Genomic DNA, 24,055 nt, shown 5'->3' with positions numbered 1-24,055 from the left:
TTTGTGTAATTGTGCATCACATGGACTTCTGCTTCACAGAGACCTGGGTTTCAGACCCTTTTATGCTAATCTACCTGGGTGACACTGAGTATGTTATCTTGAGATTGCACACTTCAGTTTCTTCACTTGTATTTTAGAAATAAAAAAAGAAATAATAATAATAATACCTACTTCATGAAGTCATAATGAGGATTAACATTAAATGCATGCAAAGCACTTAGCTCAGTACTGGGCACAAAGTGAGAAGTCAATAAATGTTCATTATTTTTATAGTGATTTCCACATGATGTCCTCCCCCAACTGAATGATCAGTTTCTCAAGACAGAGAATTTATTTTTAATCTCTCTCAATCACACTCCATGCTTAATACATCATATACCTTTGAGAAGTATTAATGGGTTTAATTGGTCTCTGAATTGATGATTTGCCTTTTATGATGAGAATGCCAGGGGCAGGACTACATTTTAATAACAGAATTTGTGCTTGGGGGTTTTTTTTATTATTTTTTAAGAAACAAATGTGGAAAATAGTTCACATGTTATTGAAGTAGTAGGGGAAGCTAGACAAAATCCATGAAGCAGAAATAAGCTCTCAATAAGCTCTGGTGAAAAAAGATAAGGTTCTTCAAAGGAATAAATATATTTAGAAATGGAAAGGTCTGGAGCACATGTGCACCATTCCACAGGCTTCAGGCACATAACTAAATTGATGTGAGCTCTATTTGAAGAAACTCGGGATTATTTTGAAGCAAATCCAAGATATCAAATCATTTCTTCTATATATATTTCAATATGCATCTTAAAAAAAAAAGACTTCCCTTTTAAAATAGCCAAGGTCCTATCAATTCCTCCCAAATCAGAAACAGATTCCTTAATACTATTAATACCCCGTGCTCACATTTTCCTTTTTAAAAGACTTTTTAAATTTTTAAAATATTTTATTTATTTATTTGAGAGAGAGAATGAACAGGGAAGATTATAGATTATAGATATATATATAGATAGATAGATAGATATAATATATGTGCTATATATATATAGATAGATTATATAATCTATCTATATATAGATATAACCTATATATAATCTATCTATATATATACACACATATATAATCTATCTATATATATATACACACACACACATATATATATATATATATCTTGAGGGCTTTTTTCTTTAACCTATAAATTTCCTCCTGGATCTTTTTTTTTCCTTGCATTTTATTGTTGAAGAAAAGTGACAGTTCTACAGATGGCCTCACTGGATTTTGCTGATTGACTATATCCATGAACTCACTGAACACATTCCTCTAGCCTGTGTATTTGCTATAAATTAAAATCTAAGATGATCATTTTTTAGTTTTTTTAATCTTTATTTATTGATTTATTGTCAGTGGAGGACAAAACTACCTCGTAGGTATTTGTATGGTACCATCAGAAAGTATGTGTCCAGTTATCTCCCTGGGAAGCAGGCAGCCATTATGGAGCAATGACTCTATAGTGATATCCTAATTCTATTTCTTCCTAATTTATTGGTATCATATTATAAAAGAGAAGCCTTCCCTCATTACTATTGGTCTTTCTCAGGTATACAGGTCATAATAGCTTCATTTATGATCCTATTGACCATATAGTTTCATAGTGAAACTACACTTTCATTAAAATTTTAATAGTTAAATTTTGTAAGTTTGACATTACTGCAAAATCAATCATTACTCATCACCGTCAGCTGCTGGGTTATGTCTGGAGTCTGTGTACTACACATTTATATCATGAAATAGATGCTCATTATCAATCAAGGTTGATGAAAAAATGTGGTCCCTAGTTTTTAAAGATGATCCACCAAAATTTTAATCTACAACCCTAATATTGATTATTTATTTTGTAAAAATGTCTTGTTATGAATAAAGATATAATGAATGTACTCATCTTTTTATTTCCTTTCAATTATTTTCTTGGGATAAATTCCTCAATGGAACAAAGGGCTTAATTATAATTATGTCAATCATTCTTTATTGCCATATTCCTTTCTAAAAGGGTTGTAGTAACTTAAGGGCCATCAAGAATGACAATATAATTTCACTTCAATGTTAACAATTGCTTTAATAAAAAGGTATACTTTTTTGCTATTTCTTTTTTTTTTTTTTTAAGATTTATTTATTTATTTATTTATTTGTCAGAGAGAGAGCGAGCGAGAGCAAGCACAGGCAGACAGAGTGGAAGGCAGAGTCAGAGGGAGAAGCAGGCCCCCTGCGGAGCAAGGAGCCTGATGTGGGACTCGATCCCAGGACGCTGGAATCATGACCTGAGCTGAAGGCAGCGGCTTAACCAACTGAGCCACCCAGGCGCCCTACTTTTTTGCTATTTCAGTAGATGTAAAATACTATTTTAAAGTTGCTTTCACTGGTATTTTTTAAATTACTATCAAGGATGAACATTATTTCCCAGGTATTTGTTTACTAATGATAGTTCCTCTTGGGTAGAAGAGATATTTTTCTCAAACTATTAAAAGGCATGTCTGAATAATAGAACTACATAACAGGAACAGGGAATTTCAGAATCTGGTGAATTCTCACTTTTCACTTGCTTTCTAGGAGTCGATATAAATATTTATTATTTAAATTTACTTCCTTGTAAAATTGGACTGATTATACTTTAACCACAACAGAAGGTTGTTTAGAAAATTCAGTGAGTTTGCATACCTTAAATCTTATGAAAAAAAGGAGTATCCAATCATTATTTTTAGTATTTTAAAAAAATATGACTTTAAAATGTGAATTTAACACTACAAAATAAATGTTAATCCAGGAACAATCCTGAATCTTAGTACACTCAATTATTATCACTAAACTTGGGGTCAGGAATTTCCTCTGAATAACAAGACTATTTGCCTTTATATATTCTTATTTAGGAAAAAAAATAGTACATATATAAGTTAAAAGTTCTTTAGAAACCAGTTCTTCTGAAAAAAATCTATTTAGTTAGCCAAAAGTAATTAGTACCTTGGATTTCTTAGTACCTTGGAGCAAGGAGTACTGTTTTGAGAAAGAAGCTTCCCTGAGGGTTTGAATATATGATGACATCCCCCCTGGTTTTATTTTTGTTTTTGTTACCATCAGAAAACCCAGAGGATTTAGCAGCCAATCATGTGGACATCCAGAAACAAGTCACTGTAAGGCCTGCTTTCCTGAGAAACTGACTTTCCAAGCTGAACTGTGGCTCTGACCTAGTCCAGAAAAGTAAGAAGAGGAAGAGACTCTGAAGAAAGCATTCACAGAGCAACTGGTTGGAACTGGCTGTAGACTAGACCTTGTGTACTCATCACTGTTCTCGGATTCAAGCATTCAACTTGACCAGAGTTTATTTAAAACTTGCTTATCCATTTTGAACAGTGTAGCAATCTTTTGTACCAGAGACACACAGTGAGAAAATGCCCAGGTGACTGTGATCTTACAGAATATTTTATCTGTCCCATGCATTTTACTTCTAGGAAATTTACATCAATTGTTTTCCCTACTTTATGACAGACTTTTCTTCTTTTAATTGGCACCTTAGTGCCCAATTAAATAACCATACTAATTAGAATAGCAAGAATAATGTAATTAACTTTCAAAAACTAGTGAATTTATCAAAGGGTTCAGCATTAGGAAATCCTAATTTTAAACCTCACTTGCTAATGATGCACTCTATCTCCACGCTTTTTATTTCTTCCATTTCTGAAACCAATGTGAAACTGGAAATGATGTCAAAATAAATAATAGCTAGAAGTTCCATAATCACTCTTACAAGTAGCACATGGGTAAGGAGATATTCTCGAAGAATAGGAAGTAGGATTGCCCTCTGGGTATTAAACCAAAAATCAATAGTAAGATGAAACTTACAGAAACAAAATAGCCTGCCACCTAATTAATATAATTAAGGTGAAAAAAGTAGAGAGTCATGATCTGCCACAAAAATCCAGGAAAACGAGATTCACAATGTAACATTTACAGAGCCCAGTTAATTTGGGTCTTAAGGAAAGAACCAAGTCAGCTTCCACTAAGTACCTGCTCTGCCTGGTAGGTATTTCCTTAAAACAGAAGTTCATGCTTGGGCTCTTTTAACGTAATGCCATAAAATATAAGTCTCTCTCTTAAGTACCTCCTCTTCTAAGCTTACACCCCCTCAAGTGTCAGCTAATAGTTTAGATTCTTCTGGGGTTTCAGTTCAGAGAATGAGTGGAAGAAAAATGGAACAGTAGGCTCCCTGATCCCTAAAAGTTTAATTTCTCATTGTAAATTAATAAAATACCTTTCTGGTTTCATACGTCAGTCCTTTGGGAGGTTTGCTAAATTGAACATCCCCAGTCTGATCAATTTCAAAATATTGATGAAACATTTTCTAATCTGTGATATTTGGAGCAAACTCTGCAGAACAGTTAGTTCTCCAAGTTTTCCCCAGGGAATCCCTTCCACATCGATGAATGTCAAGCAAGCCTTTTCTATTCCAAAATGTCTACACCCCTACCAGTGAACATGGCTCACTCCAGGTCACACTTCAGCCGCAGAATGTAAACATAATGGTGGATGCACAGGGATGACATCCAGAAGTTAACTTTTGTGTTTCCTTCAAGTGAAACAGACCTCAACTGCCCCATCTCCTTTGAACTATATAGTGAAAACATATCTCCGAGCACAAAGTAGGGCCTCAATAATATGTGTTGAAATGATGGCTGCTTTTGCGCATGTTTGATGCTCTCACAAAGGATAAGAGGAAGCTTGCTGTTCTTGGAACATTTTCACAACTACGTGTGAATGGAACATTTAGTTTCAGAGTGTGGCCCTGAAGACAGTAATAGTGACCACATCTTGGGTGATTTTTTTTTTTTTTAATAGATACTCCTCAGGTCCCAGGAAGAAGAGAAACAATTGAAAGAAATGAAGATTAACAGCATCATCACCAGTTCATGCCCTCTCCAGGGTACTCACTAGAGAGTTGGTCCTCCCCTTCCAGGTCCCTTCTGCCTTCCATCAGAGTCCCAGGGGAGTCCCACACCCTCCTTGTTCCAGACCCCTGTGATCACAATAGCTCCTCCTTAGGCTGTTCCCCACCAATCCCAATCTCCCGGAGTGGTAAAGAATAATTCCAGATTTAGGTGTGTTCCTACAACTCTCTGAGCTCAGATCTTGACTGCAGGCACCTTGAACCTGTGAAAAGGTGACCAAGTGGCAGGCTGCATCCCTTCCTAAATGCTATAGAAAGTTCCAGAATTAACCATTGCCAGAGAGCTGTGTGGCCACAGCCTTAGGGCCTCAGGTGTTGCTCAGGGCCCAGGAGAGATGACAGATGAGCATCTCATTCCTGCTGCTGCTTTGGGGTGAGGTTGCTTGGTGCTGCTGCAGACTACTTCTCCACTGGTCCCAGGGGTTTCAAATAGAGCCAAAAGCCCCACTGTGGACTTGAATGGGAAAAGAGGGATAGGCACAGATTATTGTCTCAGAAAAAAGCCAACTGAGGCCTCCATTAAGAAAACTTCTTGGCCCTGCCCCTGATGCCACACATACCTGCCCAAAGTTTTTCCTGCTCATCCCCTCTCCAAAGGCTACATATGGAGAAAATATACTACTACTCCCACCACCTCCAGAGTATTTCTGCTTTCTACGAGTCAGATTTTTGTTTTGGTGTGTGGATGTAGCATATCCGATTCTGGAAGGATTATTGCATTTTGTTAAATAAAAGTAAAATTTGTAGTTGGCAGATTTGTTGATTCATGTGCCAGTGCTGAGTAACTGGCTTTAAAAGATACACAGTGTAATGATAGCATTCAAATTTCCTTTAATACTAGGAAGTTCCTAGTATTAAAATTAAAATCCTAGTATCAAAATTCCTAATTCTGGGGCACCTGGGTGGCTCAGTGGGTTAAGCTTCTGCCTTCGGCTCAGGTCATGGTCTCAGGGTCCTGGGGTCAAGCCCCACTTCTGGGTCAGCAGATCAGCCCCCGCTGAGCAGAGAGCCCGCTTCCCCCCTCTCTCTGCCTGCCTTTCTGCCTACTTGTGATCTCTCTCTAACTCTGTCAAATAAATAAACAAAATCTTTAAAAAAAAATTCCTAATACTAGGGGTGGGGTTGTATGAACAACGTGGACATTTATGGATGCTAAATTGGAGGCTAACTTTTTATCGGAAATGGAAAAAGCCATGATAGACGAGACACAGATGTAGAGAAGCAAAGTATAATGCCAAGGATATTCAGCCTTTGGTATTAGGACTTTGGGCACTAATAAAATATAAAAGTAAAGTATACAGTTTAGAAGTATATAAAAATGAAATTTTTGTAATTTGTAATTCTTGGCTAGGCTGAATACCAACATTGCTCTATTGGGAACCTAGTAATAAAATGAATAAAATATTTTCTACCTACGGATATATTATTACAAACACAACATTGGCTAAATCAGTGAATGTGGGCTTGTTGATGCAAAGTAATATCCATCATCTTCGCACTTACATGCTCATTATTATAATTAGGAATTACTTAGAAGAACAATATTCTCACAGCTTCAAGGTAAATATTAAAAATATTTTGAAATTTAAAGTTCACTATACCAGCAGTCAGACATAGGATACAGACTTCCAAAGCTATTCACACTGTAAAGTCAATATCAAAAGTCAGCTGGATTTCTCCATCTTTAGTACACTGTTATAATTAAGAACAGGGCTTTTAGCTTGAGGACCTGGGTTTGAATCCTGACTCTGACACTCCCTAGGGGGGGATCTTGGGCTAGTTGCTTAAATTTTATGGACTTATATGAATGTTTCAACTGAAAAAATGGAAATTATAATACATACATCTTTGTTAACAGTCACAATACTTAACAACTGGTATAGCTTGGACAACAACCAGTCAGAATAGACTCTAGCCTTGGCCCTGCAACGAAGTCCTGAAGGGCTCCTGTGCCCAGTGTTACCTCTTCAGTTTCTAGATTTGAGAAGGACAAGGTTGAGGGGTCCCAGAGGAGCCGGGCAACCAGAGAAACAGGGTTGAGAGGGCACTTGGGGAATTGAGGGCAGCAACTCTTCACTGCCCACTATGAAAATATTTCAGTGTTTTAACAACAGTGTTTGGCCATACAGCTGTGTAATTTCATAATGCAGAGTCAATGTGAGGATAAATCATATAATATAGGTAGAGTACTCAGCACATATTAAGTTCAATAAACGGTAGCTATAATAATAATAATAATAGTAATATTAATAATAAATACATGTGGCATAATAGGAATAAAATAATAGCAAACTCAAGATTACAGTGAGGGTTAAATAAGAAAACATGTTATTTAGTTTGAGGCTTGGCTCCTAGTAAGTGCTTAACACATAGTAGGCATTATTATTGTTGGCATTACTATTATCACTATGTGATGCCTAGTGTGGGGATTAAAGTGGATGCAGTGGATTAAGAGACCAAATATTGCATATATCAAAGCTTTTCTAGCTAGTAAATAGATGCAATCATCTATTCATTCATATTGTAAGATTACAGGAAATAATAGGAAAACTGGTGAATGATTTTAAGAAGAAAAAAGTAACGCCTACAAAATATCTTATGAGAATATAATTTGTCAAATAGGGCAAAGGAAAATTAAATTCATAAACATAATTGCATCTGACAAATTATTGACCATAAACCCAGAGAAGGCACTAGATAAAGGAAGTGACAAAATGACAAAATCAATTCTAGCATACTTCAGGCAATTTGAGTCTTGATTGTTACCAATAATTTAAAATTCAATGGCATATTGTTTTCATTTCATTTCTAGAAGTTTATGTTAGAGATAAATCATATTTTTGGCTAAATTAGCAAACAGGTAATGATTCTTCCTTAATGAAATACATCAGCTCAGATCTAGAGAGCCTTCTGAAAGCTTTCTTGGACTATGCAATTTAACAGTTTCTCAGACTGTGGTTATGCAAAATGAAATAGCTCCTTTAAAATCATTTGCTTATTCTTCCTAAAATAGACATTCAAAGCAGGATAATTTGGTAGATTGGGGGTTTGTGGGTTTTGAGCCTCAATTGTGTCTTGGCCCTCAATATTAAATCAATTATTTACCAAATTGCTATCTCATTTTACGATGACCTTAAAAAGTCCAGTAAACAGTTAGTGGTCTAGCAGTTTAGAAACTATGGGTGAGAGGAAGTGAAATTCTACTGAACTTACCTACAGCTAAAGTGAACAGTATTTTCTTCTTAGTGACTTTATTTTAGTATGATATAAAGGTCAACAAATTATTTTTTAACTCCATAAGGTAACGATCCTCACCACTGTTCTGAAGGAGGTTTGTCTGAGAATGTCAACCACTAAAATAAACCCAGAGCCACAACTGAGGGTCATACTCTCAATTTTGCTTCAAATTTTTTTTTCACATTTTGATGGCAAGCTCAAAGCTAATTCACATTACTGATTACTCAAAATCATACCACAAGTTCTACTCTAGACTTAAGGGGATTTTTCTCCTCAAGTAATTCTGAGAAACAGAGGTTGCCATCACATAAAATTTGTTTAAACAGAAAAATTTTTTAATTGTACTCACAGTAATCAGATTGCACACCATTATTAAACATACAACGTGTATATATAATTTTGGGGCTTCTGTTGATTTGCTAGCTTTCAAAAGGCTCATTCTATCTGAATGATGAAATATAGACAATTGCTTGCAAAGAAGGATGCTGAAATCAATTATGGATATAGAGAAAAAAGATAAAGAGCAAGATATTGAAGATCTACTATTACCCACAGAGATGATACCATTGGAGAGAAAGATATAGAGAAATAACACTGACTTTGAACTCCCCTGCACTGTATATACACAAAAGATAACTTTCATTCCACAATTATTTTCTCTGAGCACCAAACTGAAGAGATTCCCCCTATTTATTAATAATTAAATTGGTTATGAGGGAAAATTGTGTATTATTTACAAGAATGTACAGCATTTAATAATGCAACTATTCCATCACAGTTAAATTGCATATTTCTCTAGGTAGCCAAATGTAGTTTGATTAAATATATTTTCACTCTCAGTCTATAACATTCAATCAATAGAAATTCAAGCCAGGTGAATAAAGAGGAATTAAAGAGCAGGCTACATTTGCTCACCTCTGATAATTACTACTAATAATATTAAGTAAAATATTAATATTTAAAAATCATCAAAGTTCTGTTAAACTGGTGATTAATAGCAGCAAATGCCCCACTTTGAAGAATGCAAGTACTTTTTGTTGTTCTTCCATACTGGATTTAGGGATATGTCCCCTCAGACTCTGACTCAAGGGCCAGGGAACAGCTGGGAACTAGGATTCTGAGGAAAGGCTGAAAAGGCAAGAGGAAGAAAGGAAATCCAGAAAAAAGAAAACTCCAGGTTTCTACTGGAGACAGATTCCTTCTCTTAACAATAAAAATTGTTAAGACTCTGAGACACTTGTGTGTCTCTGATCTGGCCTCAAATAAAAATAGGTTCTTTCTGGTATTGGGCCAGCACACTCACTCTGATGCTGAGCTGCATAAGAGCATGTTTAGGGGTTAGTAATGGAGTAATCATTTTAGGGAAGTTATGGGACAATGTTAAAACTACAAACTAAGTACTGTATCAGAGTTTAAATAGTGACTTGATAAAACACAGCAGATGGAGATAAACTGATGGATGCAACCTAAAAACTGGCATTTTTCCCAATATGCTATTTAATTAAGTAACACAGAGAAAAGCTCCATTTTCTTGTCTGACATATCGAAACAATTCAATGAAGTAAAAACAAGATGCCATTCAGAATTCTAATGCAACCTTATGGAGCTCTCACATTCACTGATGTTGTCATTAATTACTGACTTGGACTAAGGCCTGTTAATTAGAATTTGCAATCATATTTTTCAAGGTTAAATTGTATTTGCATTTTTCTATACAGGTACATATATAAAAACAACAAATATAAAATAATACTAAGTGAAATCTGTCCATACATGTGTGTTTGAAAAGTTGTTTACTTTTCCTATTGGGATTATGAGGAGTTTTTTCCTCCTTTTTTCTCCACAGGACAGTGGAAAGTCACAGAGTGATGCATCTAACAATAATCTCCTCCTCTTTATTTATAATGATAATATTGATCCACCACTACACATTTGAACTGAACTTCTGGTCATGTCATGCTCATGACTACGCTGGGTTACCTGTTTTCTCTTGTCCTATTTTGGGACTGGAGTGCAAGGTATGGTATGGGAAATGTTTTCCTTTGGGTAAGGCCAACAACCACCTCTGAGGGTTGAGACTACAATTTTATACTCATTAATCATTCTGGATAAAAATCAAGTGAGCAAATAAAACATACACACATCACCTCTCTTTGTCTTCAAATGCCTGCATAAATATAATAACAATAAATAAATATAATAACACACATACATACAGACAATACCATCACTCCTGCTTTGTGCAGATGAGGTGCAATCTCCTTTTCTACACACAGGATATTTCTTCATGCAAGGTCACTGAGTGTGCATATGCTGATTGGCAAGAAATATTGCCCCATCTAGAGAAGTTACCATGTCTCAGTTGAATTATTGAGGATCTATCTGGTTGGTGAACAAGCAGGTCTTAAGCTGGAGGTGACAGAAGTGAGAAATTTCTAAACTTTATCTTCCTATGGACCTTCTTTACTCTATGTACCTGTGATGTCCTACACAGGTACAGAATACATATTTTCACATATATTTTCATTATATTCCAGATGATGAATATAAAATTGTGCTGCTATGAATAACTTAATTCTAAGACAGTACCCCAGGTCTTATACTATGAACTCCTTGAGGGCAAAGTTTATGGAACTGTCAGCCCAGGTACCTGGCATGATGACGAGCATTTGCCGAACACTCAACAAATATTTGTTGAATAACTGAGTGATGACAGAAGAGGTGAAGGTGGAGGAAGAGAGCCAGAATCTAGCATCTGGATCAGAATAGGGAAACCCTTAGTATGATTTTGTGAATGGGTCAACAACAGAATGATCGTAATGACAGCTTTATATTTGTCTAGGAATTATCTAGAGAAAATCAGTTTACTTCACTAGAATAGCAACAATAGTCCGTGAAGTTTTTGATTAAATCAATATTGTGCAGGAGAATACCTCTTATTTCATTTGTCCTTCTCACCTAGTACATCATCTTATTTTATTCCCCTTCTACTCATAAAAGTCCAATTTACAGTTCCAGAGATTTCCTGATTTCTTCACTGGTCACTTAAATGTTGTTAACATTTTACCAACTAAGTGGTCAAATTAATACCTGAATTCTTAAAGTTCACAAACTGAGTCCCTGCCCTACAGAAGAATAGTGTCATAGGGACATTAGTAGAAGGAAGGGGAAAATGAAGAGGCGGGAAATCAGAGGGAGAGACGAACCATGAGAGACTATGAGGGTTTTAGAGAGGAGGAGGATGGGGGGATGGGTTAGCCCAGTGATAGGTATTAAGGAGGGAACATATTGCATGGAGCACTGGGTGTTGCATGCAAATAATGGATCATGGAACACTGCATCAAAAACAATGGTGACTAACATAACATAAAAGTAAATAAATAAACATGGATTGTGAAATAGTAATAAAAAAGAATAGTATCATAGGGAAGACAGAGAGATTAAGCAGATTGCAGCAAAAAATTACACAATTACCAGTGTGCAAAGTAATTGGAGAGGTACGGGACACTGTGAGAATACTTAATGAAGAGTGTGCAGAATTACCTGGACAGCTGACTCAGCACTTGTTTGAGGCATCAGCAAAGGCTCAAGAAAGAATGAAAGAGAGGGAGATAGAAAAAGAGGGGGAGCCTGAGCACATGTAGGGCAGCATCTGTGAGAAGGAGAATGAAGGAGATAATTTGAATGAGAAGTAAATCTAGAAAGAAGTTCTGAATATATATACATTTTGTTGTATGTCATTTCCAAAAAAAAAAAGTAAACATTTCACACTTTTATTTTGTGTTTGAATTCATATTTAGCTGTGCTGGGGGAGCCAACAAAATCTTCCAAGTGCTAAGGGTTTATATAAATGCTGCCAGCTCTACAAGGGAGCCTAACCTCCGAAGGGTAACTTTTACATTAAGATTTAAATGATGAAGAATTAGGTGAGTAAGAAGGTAGAAGATATCAGAAGGGATTTTCAGATGGTACATGCAACATGTGAAATGACCCAAGGTGGCTGAAAGCACAGTCTTGACCCCATTCATCTATTTCCTCCCCTCTTTGGGGAGTCATGTCTTAAGGCAGACTCAATCAGGTGCTGTCATATATGCACAAGGGAAGGCCTTCTTGCCATTAGAGCCATGTTGGGACATTAAACACAAGTGGGCAATCACAATAACACACAGGTTTCAGTTTGGTCCAGCTTTATTTATATGACGGAACAATTTCAAATACATACTATGTGCCAGGCCTTAGGTTAAGCACTGGAGATACCCAACGATCTCTGCCCCTCTAGGTTATTGTGGATCTACTGCTGGATCTTAGCTCTCTCCAGCCCAGATCTTCCTCTTATCTGATTCCCTGAGAAATGTGGCTTCTCCTAGTTACACTTCGTTTCTGTCCCAGATCCCATCTCCCATAATCCCAAACCAACCCAGCTCCTGTCTTTGGTCCATCCCAGTGCCCTTCTGCTCAGCCAGTCTGAGCACTAAGGAAACATCAGGTTTTTGCCTTTATGAGAATTTCTTACACTCTTCCTTCCAATAGTCATAAGCTATTACCAAAATCAGATGTTCAAGCTAGTGCTTTCAGCAAGTAGCCACCTTCATCCTGTCTCCCATACAGAAGTCTGTTTGAACTAGCATTTTTCAGTGCTCACCTTCCAAACCATTCTACTAGTTGCAATCTTAATGAACATCGTTCTTGATTTCACTTTGACTCAGCATGTTTTCTTCTCGCTCACTTTTTTCCCTGGTTCATACACTGCCTTACCTAGCTTCAGTTTTTGCTCACTGAATGTTTACTCATTGCTTCCAGTCAATCTGCTACTCATACAAATTAACATTTATAGTCACTGGAAGATGGTGAAAATACATACGGAATTGCTATGGAGCTAAAGAAAATCACATAATCTTCAGATTAAATTATTTGGAATTCATTGTCTCATCTTAAAACTTATCTTCATGGGAAAAGCAAACAAACAAGTTGCCTGGGTGGCACAGTCAGTTGAGGGACTGATTCCTGGTTCTGGCTTAGGTTGTGATCTCATGGTCCTGAGATGAAGCCCACCCCATGTTGGGCTCTGTGCTCAGCACAGAATCCATTTAGGACTCTCTCTTTCTCTCTCTCAGCTCCTCCCCACCCCCCCAAAATAAATAAAATCAAAACAAAACAAAACAAAAAAACCCAAAACTAATCTTTATGACTTATAATAACAAATAGTTATGTCATATTTTCCTTTATCCCTTTTATTCAGAAAAGATTGAAGATGTCTCATGAAATACATACAGTACAATAAGATGTTAAGGGAGTGGAGTAACTAATAAAAGGGAAACTAAGAGTAGACAAGTAAGAACTCAGGGCAAAAGTAATTTCCAAAATGTACAGTGTAGAGTCTAGGCACTTGGCATAAGGAAGCCTCCAAATTTTTAAAGTACCAACACATGATGGAAGGAAGCACATTCTATTACGTAATCCAAATGCGCAGATTATAAAACAAACTAGTTGCTCAAGAGAGAAACAGTCATTTGCAGTAATGAATTTCTGCAGGCTCTTGTCAAGACAACACAATGAGCAACATTCTCACCTGTACTTCCACAGTAAAAACAGTTGTTGGATTCCTCAGGCTGCATCTCTGTGGTCCCTAGACTCCAGCTGTTCATATGGCCCTGAACTGCAGGTCAGTGAAAGTAATCACAGAGGAGCCCAAACCAGACTTTCCAGAAACAGATTTCGATCATTTTTCTTTTAAAGACAAAACTTAGATCACCCAAAGAGTGAATGGTTTTCAGGAAATCCTCCATTAACACTACCTCTGTCCACTGAGCATTTCTGATCATATCTGCAAAGCACACAGATGCTCTGGCAATTTAGGGCATATTCATTCCCATTAGTACTCAGCAGAACTGGGGATAGGATTAACATTGTTTTATAAAAGTTTAAGGACTAAACCAAGATTTTCCTCAGAAAACAATTGTGGATCTATTCTAATACAGATAAAGGCAAATGTCAAGATTTTGCCATTGAAACCACCTGTGATGGTTTAGACTACAAAATCTATGAAGCAGCTATTACCAGAAACCTACCTCTGCAGTCAATTTTCCCCATTTTTTTTTTAATCATGGTAAGAGCAACACATAGTCTATCACCTTAGCCATTTTAAGTGTATGGTTTAGTGGTATTAAATATATTCATAATGTTGTACAACCAACACCAACATCCATCTTCATGACCCTTTTCATCTTCAAAAAAAATTTTTTTACTCTTTTCACTAAAACTCTGTACCCAGTAAACAAGACATTCTGTCTCCCCTCTCTCTCCAGCCCCTGAAAATCAACACTCTACCTTCTCGGAGTCTGACCTAATGTTAATGTTAATTTTAATTTTAATCAGGAAGAAAAGCATTCATAAAATATCTAACATCAAGCTGTGAAATTTGCCTGTGATATCCAGAAGTTAAAATGCTACAAAAACCAATGCCTCTAGATGGCTAAATAATTTGATTATGTGGCACAAGTAATCAAAAGTTGGTTAGGTTTGGAGACTGTTAATTAACAACAGCCTCCATTGGTGTTGCTGCTGCTGATCCTAGGCCATCACTCTTTTTGTCAATAATTCAATCACAGGTGCTTGTCTGAGTGTCTCCCCTAGTATGACAAGTAAAACTAAGTCCAAAAGGTACACAAGTTCATTTTTCTACATTTTTTTTTAACAAGAGAAGTGACAGAACACTGCATCTAGTTAACACAAAAGCAGTATTGAGTTATGAAAGGGCAACTTAAAAATAAGGAAGAAAAAGGGTGCCTGGCTGGTTCAGTCGGTTAAGCGGTTGACTCTTGATTTTGACTCGGGTCATGATCTCAGGGCCCGGGGATCCAGCCCCATCCTCAGAAGGGAGTCTGCTTGAGATTCTCTCTTTCTCTTTTTCTCTGCCCGCTCCACCCCTCCCCCAATTCTCTCCCTCTCTCTCTTTCTCAAAATAAATAAATAAATCTTTAAAAAAAAATAAGGAGGAAGGGGCAGAACACATTTGTTTTGCATGCTTGAGCTTTTCAAGAAAGGTCATTTTTATGGACCCTAACTCTCCATGGTTTTGAGATTCGGTTCTATATAAGCATAAGTAGCCAAAAATTAAAACTCTATTTATACAACTTAGTCTACAACCGATACTGGTTTTAAGAAATTTTCAAAAGAAGTTACAAATATGTAATGTGATATTGTTCCTGATGAATTTCGTCATAAAGAGATAAATATATAATCCTGATCAGTACTGGAAAAGTTTGCCTGAAGTCTGTTTTCCTTCAGCCTGAAGTCTGGTCTAGAAATTCTGGAATGATAACTAATCAGATAATTATCAGAAGTGATAATCACTTTTCAAGTGGAATAATGTATAAGCTACTAGATTTGTGATTTTGAGAAAAATGGAAAGTGCCCTTTTCAAAAATGAGAGCAGATTCTAGGGCCCCTCTGATGGCTCCCATTGCTGAAGAAATAATTAAGGCATTAAGACAAAAGACAGGCAAGGCTTAGTGTCCTCTAGTTAGACTGACCCTTGAAGAGTTCTGAGAGGCATACAACAGAGAGTATCCTGAGTCCAAGCAACAATGACCACTGGTCTTAACTGCAGAGCCTGGGATCTACTGAAATCATTCATTATGCTCCACTTTATATTACTTTGATATACCTGAAGTAGGTAATTTTTTCCTTAACTACTCATTTATTGATATTAATTATTTAACAGACATACATTGAGTACCTTTAAGACACCATAAGTACCAAAATGGATGAGCCAGGAATTTTGACCTTAACAAGCTCATAGCCTGTGCTTTCCATTCATAGCTCAAGATGTTCTAATCAAGAAAAATATCCCCCTTTGTTTTGTTCCTGTTATACCTGTTACACCAAACCAGGAGATTATATATATATATAATATATATATATATTTCCCCCCCGGGATTAAACATACCTCACAAGTATAAGTAGCACAGAATTATATTAACAGGTTGACTTAAGAAAAAGAACCCTATTTACCATTAATTCAGTGTTTGATGCTGGCAAGCGTACTCTCTTGAAAGGTCTGTCACTTCTCTTGGAATGACTGAAGTTTCAGGTTTCCTTGTCTGTCACCAGAGCACAACTTCCTACAACATGCTTTATTTACTTCTGGCTCTTTGCCAGTCCAGCACTTTTGAACTCAATGTTTCACTCTAGCAATAATTTCATATCTCACCTTTCTTCTCTCTCCTACCTATCACATATAGTATCTATGGAATAGCATTCTGATTTCATCCCATCATTTCCTTGCTCAGAAAGTTCCAGGAATTGCCTACCTCCTGTAAGCTCTGTAACTAATTGGAAACTCTTTCCGTGCTATACCTATCCTTACTCATCCAACTCCACCTCTTAGTTACTACCTATTACTCTTATTAGTCGTACCTCAAACACCTTGAGTTTTCTCCACTCTCTAAGTACTTGCTCCTGCAGTTATTTAACTGATTATTCTCTATAACTTATCTCTCCAACTAGGTTGCAAACTCTATCCAGTGAGAAAGGGTCACCTTAAATTTCCATTTGTGTCTTCTCTGTTTTAGGCAGTTGTTATGCATACATTTGGTGCTCAATACTTACGGAACAACTGTGAAATGAATAAATTACCACTGACTTGAAACACATTTTCTTTCTTGTACAGCTGGTGCCTACGTTAAGTCTTGTTATTCCCATGTCAATGCTTTGTTAAACCTTTCCAGGTACAACCAATAGGAAGAAATTCTTTTTATATTATGACCTGGTATGCCTGTGTGTCTGTACAAAAGTTTCACAAAACAATACATATTACACTGTGCAATATATTCTGATGTATTGTTCTATTTTTAAAATACCGATTATGACACACTAAATTGATTTCATTACTACTAATGGGTTATAATCTCTGGTATAAAAATACTCTGTGCTCCTTGGATTAATATGAGGTAACATAATATTGCTCTTGACAAGTGCTTTGAGAACAAAACAGCGCTTTGAGTGTTCTGTTCCTGACAGTCTGACCTACAATTACGATCTTTTCAGTTATCTTGAGATCACTTCTCCCCACATCCCACAATAGCATTTAGAATCAAGTCCTCAACCCACTTCTATCTTTTGAAATTTAGGGCACAGTTAAATAATAATGCACAAAAGTATCCTCTTGATTTCTACATCTTATGTTGTCTTGATAAAAGTTAGTGGCATATAAATAAAAATTTCCAGGCCTAATTTTAATCAGACCACTTGCAGATGAAACGTAGTTTCGCTAAGTAGGTATAGGTATGATCATATTTTTTGTTTCTTTACTTAGCTTAAGATCTTGAGCTTTGTTGCTAGACTATCCAGAATCTGAATCCCAGCTCTGCAAAGTTACTTAAGCTGAGGAAGTTTATTTAACACTTCTGTACCCATACATTGGAAATAATCATTTCAGTTTCAAAGGGTAGAGGAGGGGTTAAATTAGACCATGCAAGGAAAGAGCCTAGTACAGGGCCTGGGACACACAAGTGCTCCACGAATGGTAGTAACGTTTTATTACTATAACAATAAGTAAATAGATCTCAAACTTCCTTTTAGGGTCAGAAAGCAAGGTTCAATCATAAGAACAAAAGTAAGACTATTTTTTTTCTTTAAATATCTAGCTAATTTCTGTACTTGGGTTATTTATAATATAAAATTCCACTGCTAGTTTTATAGATCATAAATATCCCTAAGGAAAGGATCTCTTTGTGGCACTAGATAATCATTATAGAATACGGAATGTTTATTCAAACTAAAAGATTATGTATATATGCAATAACTTGCTTGGTCATTTACTTTCATTTCTGTCCTCTTTTAATTTAAAAAAATTTGTTTCAACCACAACAAACACCTGTATGTTGGTGAAGAGTTCTTTAATTCAGCAAAAATACTGCACACGAAGCACAACACTCAAGATGTAGTTGGGGCTGCTTTTGAACAATAAGGAGATGTACAGCTTCGTGTCAGCCTTCCAAGTCAAAGCCTTGTTCTAGTTTTTTTTTTTTTTTTTACATTCCTCCTTACCTTTATTTAAGCACACCGTTATCTTACCTAGGTCTTGCTATTTCTAGAGTGGTTTTGATTGCAGGAGTTAACCCACATTCCCATACAAAATATTGCCCCCCCCCTTCCGCCAACCTGTTCAGTTTAGCACAGCAAAACAGAGTATCTCGTCCATTCTCCGGGAAATGGTGGTCCAGACTGGATTAGGCACAGGGCAGTTGCAACCCTTCTCGAAATTATTTTGAGGCAGTAATCAAGATTCCCCTAGCTCCAGCTCAGTCATTTGCTTAAGAAGAGGGCTGGGTTATGCATTGAAAAAAAAGTCTTTGACAATCTAATTGAACCCACCTGGACCCCTGGGGATTAACTTTCAGTCTCTACACTCGAGAATGTGCGTATGCGTGTTGGAGGATCGGGAGACCAAAGAAGGCAGACAGCGACAGACCTGCAACAGGAGGTAGAAACAGAGGAGTCGGCAAGAGGCTGCAGACTCCGTAGACAGACACGATTTAATCCCATCCCTGAACTGGGAAGAAACGGGGACAGAAGGAAGAAGCCGCTTTCGAGAAGCCGCACCTGGCCAGGCCGGCTGCCGGCCCCGCCCACCCGGCTGACCCCGGGCTCCTGGCGGCTGCTGGGCGCGCCGGGCCCCTCGGTCCCCACAGCCCCTTTCGTCACGTCCGGGGGCGGGCCGGGGCGCCGGGGGAGGGCCCGGGTGGGGCTGGGGGGGCCGGGCTGGGCGGGGGTGGGGTTGTGGTGGTGCTTCGGGTGACAACGGTCAATAATGAAGGTGGCTGCGGCGCGGCGGCAGGCTCAGCTGCGCCGGGCGGGGGCGGCGCCGGGGCCGCGCCTGTAGGACCTCGGAGCCGGCGCGGCGGGATGGGGACCCGGCGCGGGGAGTGAGGTGGCTGCGGCGGCGAGCGGAACTTCAGCCAGAGGGGCAATCCCGCTTCCCCCTCTGGCTCGTCAGCTTCCACCTGCAGCCCCTCGGCCCCCCGCGTCCCGCGGGACCGGGACGGCGACGGCGGGGGCATGTGGCGCTGGGTCCGGCAGCAGCTGGTAAGTACCTTCTCTCCTCCCGGACATCCGCCGCCGCGCGGCCTCTCGGGCCCGGGCGGCGGGGAAGGGCCGGCTGCTCGGAGCCGCGAGGCCGGGGCGCGGGCGCCGGGCTAGGCCGCGGCGGAGGCGAGCGCGGGGCCCGAGCTGGAAAGCCCCGCACAGCTCCCGCACCAGTCTCGCCCCCGACCCCGGAACGCGGAGGCCGGCGGGAGGCGGCTGCTTCCTGCCCGCACTTCTAAGGTTTCCTCGGTTCTCGCCGCTCCGGGGTGCCACGGCCGCAGGCGGGGGTCCCGAGCGGGCTCGGCGTCCCCCCTGAGGAAACAGGGCGAGGGAACGGAAAGAGAGTAGGTGTAGGGGGAAGACGAGAGGCTTCTGTTTCCTGCTCCTACAATTTGGGACACGTTTGAGGGAACGGGAAGGGGAGGACTTCTCTTCAGCTCCCTCTTGTCACTGTTTTCAGTTAGGTGTCACGATTCAGTGTTGCGTTAGTTAGCAGGGAGGGGGGTACCTTCTCTAATGTAGCCCCTCGCCTCGACAGAAATTTTACTCAAGCCGTAGGTGAGGGAAAGAGAAAATATTCCAACACCCCGCCTGCTTTCGGAAAAGAGGTGTACGAAAGTTAGGAAGGACTGTTTTCCTCCTCTTACCTTGTCCTCACCCTACCTCACCCCACCTCACCCCAAGTCAAACTTTTGAATTGTGAACCTTACTTTTTCCCGTTCTCTCAAGGCAGTTTGAACGACACAGGTTTGGAACGAGTGGTTAACTTCTCAGTTTTACTGGAACATCTGGAGAAGAAAAAAAAAAAAAATCTTAGAAAAGGGTGATTTAAGGCATATAAAAAGCGCCACCTTTCTCAGAATTAATTCAGAGAGAAAAATCTTCCTGCCTCCTGGCAACTACAGCCCAGAAAATACAGCAGGAAGGCGACAGTGACAATGAGGACAGAAACTGTTCCTGGCTGAAGAAGCCTAAACCTTATCTCTGTGATGAGGTCTTTTGCTGGTTGCTGCTTAATTTCTAAATCGCATTAATTAATGCTTCTACAGTTCAGTGTTCTCATTTACTGATTCAAAAGGCAATGCAGCAAGAACGACTTTTGTGGTACTATAAAGATTTTGTGGGTTTGAAGCATTTATACCTCTTTTTCCCTGCTCTAGAACGTTTTAATGTTAATTCTGTTTCAGAGCCAGCCTTCTGTTAATTCATTTTGGAAAGGGCATCACTGAGAAAAAAATCTTATAAATAAAACTGGAACTGCCTGCCGCTCAAACAGATGTTGGCTTCCTATTTTTAGCTAATTGTAAATCCAGGTATTCCATATATATATATATATATATATATATATATATATATGGAATATATGCCTTATTAGGAAACTAAGCTAATGATGTCATTATAATACTATGCTGTAATACCTTGGCCCTGTTGCAATAACCCATAGCACAACTTGACTCTGAAAGTTATTTATTACAGGTCTGATCTCATGCTTTTGATTTACCAGTCTCCATGTATAAGTTTTTGTGTGGTAGGAAGACCATTCTAAAGTGGCTTTCTTAAAGCTTTTCCTAGTAGATTAAGATACTGCTTCTAAGTGTTAGGTATTTCTGTTAACCTGAATAAAATCTCAGAGTTGTGTAACCACTCTCATCTTCAAGACAGGCAATTTGGTAATGTTTTTTAAAACGGCTTCAAATGAACACAACTAAAAGGAAGGGCAGGAAGTGGTATGGTTATTTTACAAGACACACCTGCCTTACTGAGTGATTAACAAGTTGAACAACTTGCTGTGCATAAAAAATGCTATCTCTGACATTTAGTTGCTCACCTCACTGGTTTTACTTTTAAGTTATCAGATTTTCTAAGGAATGTAATCAGATCTGTGCCAATGTTAGGACTTTGTATCTCTGATTAAGTTTGTACACTCACTTAAATTATACATTATGGATAGTGGATACATGGAGTAATGAAAGTATATTTGCTCTCTCTGGCATAAACAGTTATTTTAGTTACGACACCAGAAATTATTCAACTCAAAGTGTAGTTTAGAGTATACTTCCATTTGCTCAATGGATTTTGTTACCATGTCTTTTAACCATAGGTTCATTCTAAAAATTCAGATAAGTGGGACAAATCTGGGGAAATTAAATTGCAGAGACAGGTTTATTTTTTTTAATTATAAACACTTTATTCATTATATGAATCCTGATTTTCAGCAACTTAGATTGTCTTGCCAAAATAAAGTTTCCTGTCATGTTACAAAAGTAATTCCCACACTGTAGTAATTTATAACTTAAGAAAACTTTGACTCCTTATCTCCACAAAGTATTTTCTTTCTTTTTTAAGATTTTATTTATTTATTTGACAGAGAGACACAGAGGAAACACCAGCAGGGAGAGTGGGAGAGAGAAACAGGCTCCTTGCTCAGCAAGGAGCCCGATGCTAGGCTCCGATTGGGACTCCAAGCCGGATTCTATCCCAGAACCCTGGGATCATGACCCAAGCTGAAGGCAGCTGCTTAACAACCAAGAGCCACCCAGGCGCCCCAAGTATTTTCATTTCTTTACACAATGAGAAAACTCAAAGAAGGTTGCTGTTTTCCAACTTGGGGAAGTAGAGTGAAAAGAAAAGATTGGTTTATCTTTTTTCTTTTTCTTTTGTTCTTTCTTTGTATTTTTTTGGCTCAAAGTGCTAAGGTTAGTTTATACTAAGAAAATTCTAAGCAGAATTTCTTACCATGTTTTTCTGGTACAATTAGTATTCATAGTGTACTCATTTCTGACAGCATATTATGTGTATTAATCCCTTAGAGATGACAGCACCTTGATTATAATAGTATTACTGCTATTAACTATTCACTGTATTCTAATGTTTGGATTTGTATGGTAGCCATTAACTAACTACATTAGCTATTTAAGTTAAAATGCAATTAATTAAATTAAAAATTAATGTGCTTATTAGCTACTATATTGGACAGTTCAGAGTAGAACATTTTCATTATCACAGAAAATTCTGTTGGACAGCATTTCTTTAGACATTTTTTTTTTTTTTTTAATAGGCTCCACGCTAGGCATGGGCTTGACCTCAACCCTGAGATCAAGAGTAGGATGCTTAACCAGCTAAGCTACCTAGTTGCCCCACTTCTTTAGACTTTTAAATGAAAGACTTTGCTAATGTATACTTTAGTTGATGTGTGATATTTCTTTACAGGACAAAGTAATGCTGTGCTTTTAAAGCACTTACTGTGCGCAGGCATTATAATGCTAAATACTGGAGATACAAATGTAGGCCTTATCCATCTCTGTATGTTTAGTGTCTCACTATACTTGACATAGAGTAGACACTGGGTACATGTATGCTGAATAAATGAGTAGGTAAGGAAAGAAAGAAAGAATGAATCCATAGTGTTGCTTCTGTGTTTAGAGATAAAATGACAACATTCGAGATTGACCCCTCCAGAAAAAAACTAGAAAAGTACTGTAATTTACAAAAATACAACTTAATCTTGTCATACCAGGATACTGTTTCTTAAATTGTTCTGTAAAGTAGTGCCTTCAGATTTGTATGGACAATAGTGAAAAGGCTGGTGAGATGGTCTTGTGATTCACTGAGAAAAAAATGGCAAGCTCTTAAACTAAACTCTTTCAACTTTCTGTTCTCTCACACTTACTAAACTTGTTGATATCTGTATTTAACTCTTCCCTTTCCACCTGTCACAAAAATAAACAAAAAACAGGTGACTATCCTCTTTTCCAAACTAACCAGTCCACTTGTGCTCTTAATCTTGTTCTTTCATCCTACTCTCCACACTCCCTATCAGTAATCTATAGTATGTTTACCCTAGTCTTGTCCTTCAATATGTGAATATATTCAACTCTCCCTCTACTACTTTACTTTGTCCTGTACTCTTAACTGTCAAATTCTTTTCAGTTTTCTAGAAAATAGATCTGTCCTATATAATTGTGCTGTCCAGAACACTTGAAATGTGGCTATTTGAATCAAGATATTCTTTTTTTTTTTAAAGATTTTATTTATTTTTTTGACAGAGAGATCACAAGTAGGCAGAGAGACAAGCAGAGAGAGAGGAGGAAGCAGGCTCCCTGCTGAGCAGAGAGCCCCCATGCGGGGCTTGATCCCAGGACCCTGGGATCACTACCTGAGCCGAAGGCAGAGGCCTTAACCCACTGAGCACCCAGGTGCCCCGAATCAAGATATTCTTAAGTAAAAAATACAGGATTTCAAAAACAATATGAAAATAATGTAAAATATCTCCATTTTCCTGTTGGCTACATGTTAATATTTAGGCTATATCGGGTGAAGTAAAATATTTCAAATTTTCCTGTTTTGTTTTTATTTATTTTTCTAATGTGGTTACTAGAAATTTTTAAATTGTATATGTGGCTTGCATTTGTGACACATGTTATATTTCTGTTAGTGCTTCTGGGTAATATTAAAAGCATGTTCCGTGTTTCTATATAGCACGCAATATAAGTCTAGGTATCTCACTCACTAGACTGTAAATATCTTAGGGCAGGGACATATCTTGTTCATCTTTATATCTCTTGTACTCAAGACAGCAGCTGGCCCATTCATTGTTTATACCCACCCACCAAATATTGGTTGCATTAATGAATGACTATTATATTTATTTCAGCGTCAGTTTAGGAGCACCTGTATTCTTTTTCTTTCTCTCAAGAGTAGGAAAAGGAGGCACAGACCTGTGGTGGTAGTATTTGGTGGAGCTAA

General features: G+C 38.0%; 1 protein-coding gene and 1 long non-coding RNA gene across 5 annotated transcripts in view; one reads left to right on the top strand and one right to left on the bottom strand.

The window, feature by feature from the left end:
• LOC132010068 (uncharacterized) overlaps positions 1–18,899 on the bottom strand; it is a 113,347-nt gene extending 94,448 nt beyond the window's left edge. Inside the window, exons 1-3 of the long non-coding RNA XR_009402141.1 lie at positions 18,827–18,899; positions 18,599–18,695; positions 11,765–11,873 (exon numbers count right to left, since the gene is read on the bottom strand). This is a non-coding gene — a long non-coding RNA (uncharacterized LOC132010068). The remainder of the gene's footprint in view (positions 1–11,764; positions 11,874–18,598; positions 18,696–18,826) is intronic.
• Positions 18,900–19,030: 131 nt separating this feature from the next.
• The window catches only part of ATP11B (ATPase phospholipid transporting 11B (putative)), a 121,312-nt gene continuing 116,287 nt past the window's right edge, over positions 19,031–24,055 (top strand). For 2 of the 4 annotated variants that reach the window (XM_059391467.1, XM_059391468.1), the window contains exon 1: positions 19,032–19,309. In XM_059391467.1, coding sequence (XP_059247450.1) covers positions 19,283–19,309 — 27 coding nt within the window. In that variant the 5' untranslated portion in view covers positions 19,032–19,282. Of the gene's footprint in view, positions 19,310–24,055 lie in introns of all 4 variants that reach the window. The other 2 variants (XM_059391469.1, XM_059391466.1) reach the window with 2 other exon arrangements.

The sequence above is a fragment of the Mustela nigripes genome, chromosome 2 (genome assembly GCF_022355385.1).
Source record: "Mustela nigripes isolate SB6536 chromosome 2, MUSNIG.SB6536, whole genome shotgun sequence".
Lineage (NCBI taxonomy): Eukaryota > Metazoa > Chordata > Mammalia > Carnivora > Mustelidae > Mustela > Mustela nigripes.
This window is presented reverse-complemented; position numbering and strand designations above follow the sequence as displayed.